The sequence below is a fragment of the Alnus glutinosa genome, chromosome 2, assembly GCF_958979055.1.
Source record: "Alnus glutinosa chromosome 2, dhAlnGlut1.1, whole genome shotgun sequence".
NCBI classification, from domain to species: domain Eukaryota; kingdom Viridiplantae; phylum Streptophyta; class Magnoliopsida; order Fagales; family Betulaceae; genus Alnus; species Alnus glutinosa.
Window position 1 is genome coordinate 13,226,477 of NC_084887.1, and position 11,156 is coordinate 13,237,632.

General features: G+C 34.8%; 1 protein-coding gene across 3 annotated transcripts; it reads right to left on the reverse strand.

Moving 5' to 3' along the window:
• Nucleotides 1–1,633: 1,633 nt before the first annotated feature.
• Nucleotides 1,634–10,620, reverse strand: LOC133861788 (bifunctional riboflavin kinase/FMN phosphatase-like). Of its 3 annotated transcripts, XM_062297596.1 has the most exons (11): nt 10,234–10,620; nt 9,623–9,743; nt 9,142–9,331; nt 7,363–7,493; nt 5,479–5,548; nt 5,001–5,066; nt 3,589–3,740; nt 3,422–3,499; nt 2,674–2,810; nt 2,358–2,450; nt 1,635–2,123 (listed from the first exon to the last, which is right to left on the reverse strand). In XM_062297596.1, exons 3-11 carry the CDS (start codon nt 9,240–9,242, stop codon nt 1,971–1,973), a joined length of 981 nt encoding a protein of 326 aa, XP_062153580.1. In that variant the 5' UTR covers nt 9,243–9,331; nt 9,623–9,743; nt 10,234–10,620; the 3' UTR covers nt 1,635–1,970. The 3 variants fall into 3 exon arrangements, with proteins under 3 accessions (XP_062153579.1, XP_062153580.1, XP_062153581.1); XM_062297595.1 differs by lacking the exons at nt 9,623–9,743; nt 10,234–10,620 and adding an exon at nt 9,443–9,593 and having other exon boundaries at nt 1,634–2,123; XM_062297597.1 differs by lacking the exon at nt 10,234–10,620 and having other exon boundaries at nt 9,623–9,959.
• Between the last annotated feature and the right edge of the window lie 536 nt (nt 10,621–11,156).

Sequence of the window (11,156 nt, forward strand, 5' to 3'; positions counted from 1 at the left end):
TTTTTTATCAAATCAATTAATCCCTTAAACTTAATATTGACTTTTGATTATTCCATGAAATCTTTCATGGCAGAATTAAAATCAAAGATACTACCATTTAATTCTCTACCTCTTAATCTTTGAGTCACTGATTTTATCCATTATTCTCGTACTCGTGAAAAACTTATCACATATACATTGTATGTTGGTATCTTATACCAAAATGCTACGGCTAGAGACTAAGAATAATTTAATCTATAAAATCTATCTCAAGGGGAATGTGTTATCCTTTTCAATAAATGACTTGGATTCCTTCTTGAGAAAAACTTTTTCACAATGTAAATTGCGATCACCCAACGCACCGAGAATGTTGTAAATGCATCAAAGTAATATACACTTCACATCTGAATACACAATCAACTCAGAATTTAGAATCAATATCATAAAGTCTTGGGAGTATTTAGTATTTCCCGTTGACAGTATTTTAGTGGAAAAAAAAAAACTCTCATAGTCCATTCAATGCATAACACCTACACATCAATCCGAAGCCTCAAACTTTGATTTATCAAGAAAAATCCCAAAGATTTGATGTGTAACAGTCTTCCAAAATAGAATGTCCAATTCCATTACCAACTGCGAACTATACAAGTTTAAGACTACAAGGATTATGGAGTAAGACCTTATATGATAACCCCGTTACTTATACCATAGACCATATTCAATGTAATCCAATGGTCTTTCACATGTATAATATATATAATCATAATTAGGCATGTAAAATATCATATGCCATATGCTACAAAAATAGATCAGCGAATAACAAATTTAATCATATCAAACTCATATGTGACACGTGGATATTCTCTACCGTTCGAATGATATATTCTCAAATTTGAACCAGACCTAACAACTCCTATTTAAAGCATCAATCAAATCTGTCAACTCTGCCTGTGATTGAATCTTGGCCATTGATGCAGATAGGACCGGAATCCAACCCCATAATAAACACAAGCACAATAAAAGAGTAAACTATATAAAACTAATTACTGCATTAACAAAACATTAAAAAAAGAAAAGAAAAGAAAAGTAAGTAATAATCAACCAATAATTGACACAAATATTTTGGTTACGAAGTGAAACCTTTTGAGTAACTCAAAGGTAAAACTACTCCAGGACAGTCAAATCCAGGAGATCAAGTACTATAAAAGATTTATTTTAAAAGCATAGTAAAACTTACAACCCTTATAAAATTACTAAGACAATCCGCACGCAGACAAACTCCCCGCTTCTCTCCCTATCTTCCTGATAAGCTCTAGTTCCTCACTGGCCAATCTTCTATATATGTAGTCCTTACCGATCGTCTAATAGACTTCAAGTGGTTGAAGATTTAAATGGTGGTGTGTGGTTTGAACAACAAAAACTCCAAGATTTAGAAAGCAACAATGGCTCCCAACAAATGCACCCTTGGTTCACGAGTGTGAAACAAGAAATCCTTTTAAGAGATTCTAAGGGTAAAGCTTCGTCTATGCTTTACACATACAAAATGGGCATCCTCTTCTATTTATAGGATGAGAGAAAAGCTTCATGCATCCTATGATAAAAAATTTATATGAAAAATAATAATTATTCCTTCTTCTTCTTTTTTTTTTTTTTTTTTAAAAAAAGAACAAGACAGGAGGAACTAGGGCCAAAGGAGTCGTCGAACTACCCCCAATGGCTATGGGGGTGGTTTGGCTACCCTCTTTGGGCGAATTTAGGAGTAATTTGACCACCCCCAAGGTCATGGGGTGGTTACACCACTCTTTTTGGATGAATTTGGGGCTGGTTCGGCCATCCTCTCTGACCAAATCTAAAGGTGGTCGAACCTGGACCAAGAGGAATAATGTGTATAATGTGTATGTTATCAAAGAAAAATACGAAATTATTTTCAGTTTCAACATTTCTTTTAGTGTTAAATTGTTGTAGTATCAAAGAAATAATGGGTTACATCATTATTCTTTCTCATCAGAGCAAAAGGAGTCCTCCGGAGAAGCTTCTGGAAAGAGAGGTTCACAAGCATGGTGGAGAAACATAGGCAGATCCAATGAAGCACTTGCAATGGACTTATAATCCTCGAGTACTTCCACATTCATGGATGTAATATCCTGTACATAAAACTTGGAAATTTGGTCCCTTATTTGTCACAGGAATAAAACTCATTCCCTTATGGGAATTATTTGATTAGGGAATTATGCTCATGGCTTCATTTTAAAGGTTTTAGATGCAATACCACCAAGAAACCTCCCAGAAAGACCAGTAAATTAAAAAGAAAAAAGAAAGAAAAAAAAAAAAAACTTTTATCTATTGGTTTAATATTTTGTTCCTGAATATGCCATTACCTTGCTATTCAAACCGCGGAGGTAACCAACAAGCAGGAGTTGGATCTGGTGATGAGATAAATGCTCATTGTTTCCATCAATTATACATATATGCTGCAAAAACAGAACCAGTATCTACGTGAACAATTTTGCGTTTCCTTACAATAAGAATCCCACACAGCTTTTTTGAGAAGAACATCAAATTTCATAAAGATTAGTAGAACCCACGTATTTATTTCAAATAGTGTCTCAAGTAAATCATAGAATTCTCATAGGATTCCGCATACAAGGACTTAAAAAAGAAAGGTAATTGACCAGTTAAGGGTTGATTGCTCACAAATTTTCTCTTGGAGATACAGGAACAGTGATCCCATCCAATGCTAACCATAACTTTGAAGCTTTTCTGCACATCAACTTTGGCCCAACCAAAGTAAAATCCAAAAACTTGGTCTCGAAGAGCAGGTGTTCCGTTCTCTGATACAAATATTAATGTTGTTAATAACATAGAATACATACTGCCACAATGTGAAAGCCATACAACCATAGAAGCCTGAAAATTAATGATGATTAATTATTGTTTGTAGGATGTCTTACATGTCATTGGAAGATTTTTATTTTTAATTTCTGTAATTTTTAGAATTTTCTAGAAGAGGGTATTAGTTATAAGTTGTTTGTAAGTGTCAAAATTGAATCTCTATATGGTGGTATACTAAGATTGTTTTAAGAAATCTTTTTCCTTGTAAAAAAGGTTTTAAAGAGTATTTAAACTGGCCCTCCCTTTGTAAAATGTCAGATTGCCTCTTTGTTCAATTAAGTAGAAGCTTTTTTAGTGGAAGTTGACGCAGTAAGTAGAGCCATTGGTAAAACCGTAAGAGTAAGTTGTCTAGATATATATATATATATATAATTTCGTAATAGTAAGTTACACATGCACTCACTGGGTCCTAATGCTACGATCTTATCCTCCATCCTATTTTCAAATGGGGAGAAAATGCTATTTGGAATAAAGCTCATTGGCTCTACAATACTAATGTTATCAAACTAGTATCCAAATATATCATGGAAAATAAATTAAATTTACAAACCTGAGACTTCACACACAGATCCAGTGACAGATACACCTCTCACATGTATTGGTTCGATAGGTAATGCATTATCTACCCCTGAAACCATTATTAATTTATGCTAAATCATACCAGGAAATCCAGTGCCTAAAGATAAAAATTTAAATAAAATAATAAGAAATATTTACAGTCTTCAAATGGGGGAAGACCCCAGAGCTCGGGCTGAAATTCTAGAAGTGAATGAAGCACGGAATCTGCTAGGGAAGAACAATCAGCTTCACTATGTGGTGGAACAGCAACTACCTTCATTTTGGCAGCATTAGCCGCTCTAACACCAACCCTGTAGAAATTTATCGATCAACAATTCATCAACATTGATGACCACTGTTACAAAGTAATATAGAAGGGAATGAGAAACTAAAATAACAAAAAAAAAAAAAAAAAAAACCCGGTAGCTGCAAAAGACATGATACATTAGTCAGCGTATACTTCATGAAAAACAATGATGCAAATCATCTACCTAACCAAGAAAAGAAACCAGCAAATTTATTGTGAATGTACATCTCGCACTGGTGATTTGTTTCACTCGATGCATCCTGGCATCTATGAACTGTTACGTATCTTGAGACCATTAAAGGCACTTGAGCAAACATGTTTGACAATTACTTACAATGATTTTGTAATGATAATGTCTCAAAAAGCACCTAATCATAATAATAGATTCCTTATATATGATAATTTTCAACAGCCTTTAACAGAATCATTAGAGGATTTCCTCAAATTCTTGCTTTACTGATTTAACTTGTGCTGCAAGCTAGTGAAAACCTTACTTTATAATGGTCATTCCTTCAAAACGGGAAGAAGGCAAGTACAGTAGTTCACGGCTTTGCAGGAAATACTGATTTCAACGCAGCCTGTGTAATTAAGTCATAGTTGTTATGATTTTGATATATGACCCATTCCATCAGCTTAGACTTTCTGGAATAATTGGTAACATACATGATATCAAAGAAGGTGGTCTTTAGTCCTAATCTTGATTCTAAGCTACATGTTCCATTTAATTATATTCCATGTGTTGGGTAGGGCTGAGCACTGACCCGCTTGGTTCGGTCCTCTGAGCATACTGACAGCCGAACTGAAGGCTGTCGGTGGTCAGTTTTTCAAGTAACTGACCGACCAGAGGAGGTCGAGAACCAAATTGAACCGAACTTAAATTTGAAGGGGTGGCCGATAAGCGTCTTAGGTTTACTGACAACTTAAATCTAACATCATTGCGCACTGAAGAATGTTGCCTCAAGCAACTTAGTGACAAAAGCCACTATCCAAAGCGAATCCAAGAAGCTTATAAAACCAATATTTATTATAAGACAGGTACAGTAATTCTCTTTGCATCTGACATTTTCATACTTCTTCACAAATTATGACTTCAAATTTCTAGCAATAGCCAAAAGTCAGCATCAGTTTTAACGTGAGCAATGAAAAAAATCAATGTTATTAAAACTCCATAAGAGTTTGGCACAGATAATAACTAAATTCCTCCAAGACACTTATCCCCATTTGTGTTCCAAGTCTTTTGTATATAATCACTAATTCAACTTACAAAGAATCTTCAATCACAAGGCATTGAGCTGCATCTACCCCCATTCTCTTTGCAGCCTCTTCAAATCTGCTCACATTCATATGAAAATATGTGAAAAGTAGTAATTATAATTAAAGGTGAAATTTCTTAATGGAAAAAGAAAAGAAAAGAAAAGAAAAACAGAACTAAGCTTTTGGGCCATGTTAGGATGTCCAGTGGAAATGCTACCTTTCTCACATTACTTCATTTTTATTAGCATGAGATTCGTTGGATTTGAGTTTAGATTTTTCTGTTACAAATAGAGAATCAATTTATGATTTATATTATTATTATTATTATTATTATTATTTTTTTTTTTTAAAAAAAAGGTTTTTTCTTTTAAACTTTTTCTCATGGTGACTAAACCACCTTCTAGAATTGATCTATAGGAAGGTTCTTTTTCCATGTGGTTTTCAGGGGCAGCCCTTCATTTTACATTGGATAATGTGAAAAATCTTACAGATATGGAGAGGGCTTTCCCGATTTAACTTGGTCACTTCCAAGAATTACTGAAAAGTATTCCTTCCAACCTAAACAAATAATTTAAATGAACAAGAATAAATTGGTGTGGGACTAATACAGACAGAAAAAGGATGCAGGAAACTGTATCATGATAAGGCATGGAACAAGGAGTGGGGATAAAGGCAGAAAAAAAAAAAAAAAAAAAAAAAAAGAGAACAAAGATCAGGAAACACAAACAACTGAGAAATATGTCCTACATGTTCAACTCTTAAGGGATAATAAAGTTACCATAGTCCTACAGCAGCATTTGGGGGCCCGGGAGGGAGGGAGAGGGGGTGGGGTGGGGGCAGGGGGAGATGAGAGAGAGACCTTGCTCACAAAAACAAATGCAAAACACAAAAGAAAGAATAATCCACAAAGAAGTTGTTTGCAGTCTGGCAGATGATATGTCTGTTACTTAAGAAATAACATCTAAAGATGCCATTCAAAATAGAAGTCTATGCCAAGATTAACATTAAAAATTTTGGACAAGAACTCACTTCATTTTAGTTCTTGGTGCGTGCTAGAATGTTGGCCAACCCTAATTTGTTCTATAGGCAAACTTTCATTAACTCAACGATATTTTAGCTTTCCTATTTCAAGCCACAAACATTATAGATGCTATATTAGATTTCAGAAACTTCACTGTACAATTAGCCACCAGCGTCTATTACATTAACTCAAATTAACACTTTCGATGTTGGTCAAATACCTTATAAACCAACCAGGTTCATGATACAAAGATAGGAGATACTTAAAACTTTCTGATGCATGTGCTATAACGAAATTTACACAATTCAAGCTCTGTCAACGCAGCTAATATAAACAAGAAAAGAAGAATTTGGCTAGTTAAGTATTCAACAGAATTGGGACTAAACTAAATACAAGGGGATGGAACTGCCAAAGCTGAAAAGAAATCTCGGGAATGAAATCAAGCAATAGTATTGACTACTGGCTACTATCCCAAGATCCATATTGTAGCTTCCCTATGATATTTCTTCCAAACAATATCTTTCATTACCTATATTAAATAACTTATTTTGTTATTTATTTGTTTACTCTGCCAGACTTAAGTGAAGGAGCCAAACTTCAAAGGAAAGTAATTGAAAAGGAAGATTTCAATGACAGCGGTAACTTCTATAAATTGCTTCCCAGTGATTGGTAGATGTGACATTGAATTAACAAGCACAACTCACATCAAGAATTTGTGAGCATGCTTATAACCTCACTAAAAAAGTAAAGAACAAGTACACGAAAGTTCTCTTCCACTATGTCTGTGTTTGTTTGAACAATTGCAGATTCATGAAATGTAAAGGAACCTCTAATTATGGTGGAACTCAATCAGGAGTATTAGGACATTGCTTATCACCAAAATGGCAATTGTCGACACTTTTTAAATGTACGAAACTTTTTACAAACCTCAGTATGTCAACCATAAAACTTGCTGTGATTAAAAGCACCATTTGGACCAATGAAATGGGTGACATTTATGATATATTATGATCCAGAGAGAGAGAGAGAGAGAGAGAGCTCTGTCAAAAATTCATTTTTATAAAATTGCCTAGTAGCTCTTTTTTCTCTCAACCCATAAAGTGGCACTTCCAAGAGATATCTCTACAACAAATGTCCATTGTGTTTATACATATGAAAAAAAAAACTCTCAATCCATCAAGTAACTTTTGGCAAGTATTATGAGCAGTAACTAAATCTTTTGGCCATACAGTAACAATAAATTCAATATCAAGTTGGTTATAGCAGTGTAATAGCAGGGATAATGACAATAAACAAAGGTTAAAAAAGGGCTTGATTCAAGCTAATATCCAAGAAAGTCAGAATGGAGAACCTCTTTGGTGAGATATTTTTGCATCTATGTATTCTTGTAAGGAGTTTGAAGCAAGAGCAAATGGCACTCCATGTTTATGGAGATGTTTGATAAGTCGATTTGCCCCAGGAAGTGGCTTTGCTTGCAGCCACCTAAAAGTATACAATTAACCAGTAAGAAGACAATACAAACGCTGCAGCTGCTTATGCAAGTATGTTAAGTACATAAAAGTGTATTATCATGCTAACATCAAAATGTTCAAGGGTTTCAAAACATTTATTATATGGGTGAACAAAGTTCTCTCTGTTGCTTCAGAGCTGTTCAAGAAAGTGAAAGAATCTCTTTGCATGCTCGCATGTGAGAGCTTTGGAAGCAACCAAAGCTCTCCAAGAATACTATGAGTATTTAGAGTAGTTGGTTTTAAATGTGTATAATTTGAACCTCCATCTTAAGATATGTGTATTAATCTGTGTAGTGTGATAAAAGCAATGATGTTAATAGGACAGTAGCAGAATATTCATAATATTGTGTAATAGTTAGTTACCAAACACTATATTATCACCACTCATGTATCTCCGAATCCTAATTTAACTACACTCATTTGATGGAAAAAACATTTAACAACTAGATGATATTCTGTACTATAAAGCATGATAGTCTTATATCCGTCTTGTAAAATTATCGCTTGAAGTTGATAAGTATTCAGAGGTAAAGATTTCACCTGAAAAGTGCCGAGCATAATCATTTAAATCCAAAGCAATCACTTTAAGGGTTCAAACTGAATTTTAGTGGCAGACTATTTTAATGAAAATCATGCCTTTCATCGAATTGCTCTCATGCCATTTAGTACTTTTATTGTAAATGTCCTCAAGAAAGCAAACATAAATAGTTGAGTACCTCCACAATTTATGATAGTACATTGAAAGAAAAAACAAGAGCCTTTTCTAACCATTATTGTTTCCAGCACCTGGTCAATAATTAAGAATTGTGATAAGAAGCTTGTAGAAAGGACATGTTCCGGGTTGTGGGAGTGCTAATAGTTTCCAGCTCTAAAGAATAATAAAAAATAAATAATAATAATTATTATATGATGACTGAACTGACATGTATGACACTAATCACGACTAGGTTCACGTCGCTAGGTCAATTCATGCCCCGTTCATCTTCGGCACAAGAGTGCTCGATCAGTGAGCTATTACGCACTCTTTCAAGGGTGGCTGCTTCTAGGCAAACCTCCAGACTGTCTCTGCACCCCTACCTCTTTAATCACTGAGCAGTTATTTAGGGGTATTAATTAGTGATTCGGGCTGTTTCCCTCTTGACGAAGAAACAGCTCCAGCGTCTCCTCCTCTGTATGCTACTAAGTTGTCCCAACAGATTGACCGTGTTTACTAAGGCGTGAGAATATTATGATGACATGCTCATAAAAAAATAAAAAAATAAATAAAGAAATAAATAAAAAGTAAAAGCGTTTTTAGCAATATATTATGAATTTTCCTAAAATGGTAAGAAAAAAAAAATTATAAGGAAGATATAATAAAATAGAAAGCTAAATCAATACGTAAAAGACATTACTAAATTGTTGCAAGATAATATTATCACTCTGACGCGTTGTATTTTAGTAGGAGGATATAATAATATAAAATTTACAAACAAAAAACTAGTTCCTGACTAGCATATTTTCACCCTTGGAATAAACTTTATATCAATCGACAATCACAGAGTTGAAAAGAAGCATATATAGCTTATGAGAGAAACTTAATTTGATGAGAGAAAGAAAAAAGAATAGAAAACACATACTTTTCACGATACATTGGTGTGATTTCTTTGATATACTGGTCAGGCGTGAGTGGGAGGTCGTAGTCCTTACAAATGCCGGCAGCTGAGTCCTTCTGTGTCATCCCCAACCTTTTCTTGTCCTCCCTCTCCCCATCCACTTGTTTCCCATATTTTGCCAAGAAATCCTTCAAAATGCCCTTTGTAGCCCTCTCTACACGCGATTAACAATACACGGTACACAGGCTTTAGATAGAAAATCAAGAAAGAAAGAAAGAAAACACCCATTTTTACGTCGAAATGAATGGGCAATGATTTTGGAGACCTGTGTCTAAAAGGGTCCCATCCAAGTCAAGAATTACAGCCAAAACTTTGGTTTTGGGTTTGCAGGATGCACAGCAGCTCATGGTGTGAGTTTGTGAAATGAGGAAAGATACAAATTAAGCATATAAATAGTGTTTTTGTGCATAAAGAAGGAGGAGAGGTGGTCGGGAGGGATCAATACCCGTGAGGAGTGAAAGGGACGTCCAACGGCATTTTGCTGGCCGCTCGGTAGCGTATGAATTCCCATGTAAATTGGCATCGGAATGTTTTCAGAAAAAAAGTTAAGGCTTTCCCGCTTTTTTCTGCACAAGAAATGGGTGGGTCATCAAAGGGGAAAAAGATCCAAGCGCTTTGGGGAACTGTTTCAACAGATTCCTCCTCTTGTCATCTTTGTCCGGCCAGGACGGTCATTCAAGTTTTAACTTTTAACCCAAATAATAATAAAAAGGATTGGTTACGTTGGATGAAAATATTCAGATTTTTTTTTTTTGAAAAACAGAATTTGCACTTTCAAAAACCAACTTCTGAACCTTGAACCAAATGGAACCTATTAGAAAATAATAATAATAATAATTAAAAAAAAAAAAAAAAAAGAAGAAGAAGAAGAAGAAGAAGAAGAAGAAGTTCAAATTAGCCGGCCCTAATTATTTTTGCCCTTTTATTAGAGATATCTCGTTTGCTAATTATTTTTAGGCTTGTTTTTTGCTTTTTAAACAAAACAACAAAAGCTTTAGCCTTTAGCAAACAACACAACATATAAAACAATCACAAAACACTCCTAACTGCTTTCACCTTTTAAAAAGCATCAGCAAACGAGATAATGATATATACTTGGAAGCAACTTTTGTTTATGGATGGATATGCCCCTCTAGTCCCTCCTTGAGGTATATCGCACACGACACAGTTGAGCCGGTTGGCAGTCCAGTGGTAGGAGCATTTGTTCAAATGTTGACCTCGACGTGGATATTCATATACCATTCCCGATTCGAACAGCTTCCACATGACAACTGACAAGGTTATCAGGGGCATTTATTCCTCCTCTCATTTCTCTCCCTTCCAAGCAACCAATTTGGTACTCGGCCCTAACAATCTCGAATGAGCCACCCAATGCATGCCTATCTATTATGCTTAAATGCGCTATATTGTGAAGGTTTTGAAGGGCTACAAGGTTACAAAAGGACATCTATGCTTCCATGGAGTAAATTGCATACACAAAAATAATGTCAAATGAATTGTTTACTTTCTCATTAAAGAGACCTGCAATGATTCACGAATGAGAAGATTAAACAATTATAAAGAGAAAATAAGATAGATGTCATATATAAACGAATACCTTAAATAAATGCTAAACATGATACACACAAACAATGGAAATCTGCCGTCTGGCCTGTGCCACTTTCATTAAAGCAGGAAATTCACCATGACTGACAAGGAAAAGCTTGGGTAAATGCATATTGGACGGACTAGGCCAGAGATCATACTATGATAAACCAAACCATAATATTGCACCCCAGAAAAGAAAAAGGACAATAAAACAGAAACAAAAAACCCCCCCCAAAAAAAAAAAACAAAACAAAACAAAGAGAAACAATAAGCCCCCCTATTTTTAGCCACACACCAACGTTCTGGTATCAGGTCTTATGCTCCATCACCAGTTACATTTAGGTGTAAGGCACCATTTACATCACTGCAGAAAAAAAATTATGAAATAAAAT

Excerpts from the sequence above, each read along its gene's own strand:
- LOC133861788 (XM_062297595.1), bottom strand. The coding sequence starts at position 9,524 with ATGAGCTGCTGTGCATCCTGCAAACCCAAAACCAAAGTTTTGGCTGTA. Across the intron at positions 3,741-5,000 it reads CTTGTGATTGAAGATTCTTT|GGTTGGTGTTAGAGCGGCTA; the intron begins GTAAGTTGAATT and ends AAATTTCTACAG. Across the intron at positions 2,124-2,357 it reads TCCGCGGTTTGAATAGCAAG|GATATTACATCCATGAATGT; the intron begins GTAATGGCATAT and ends TTTTATGTACAG.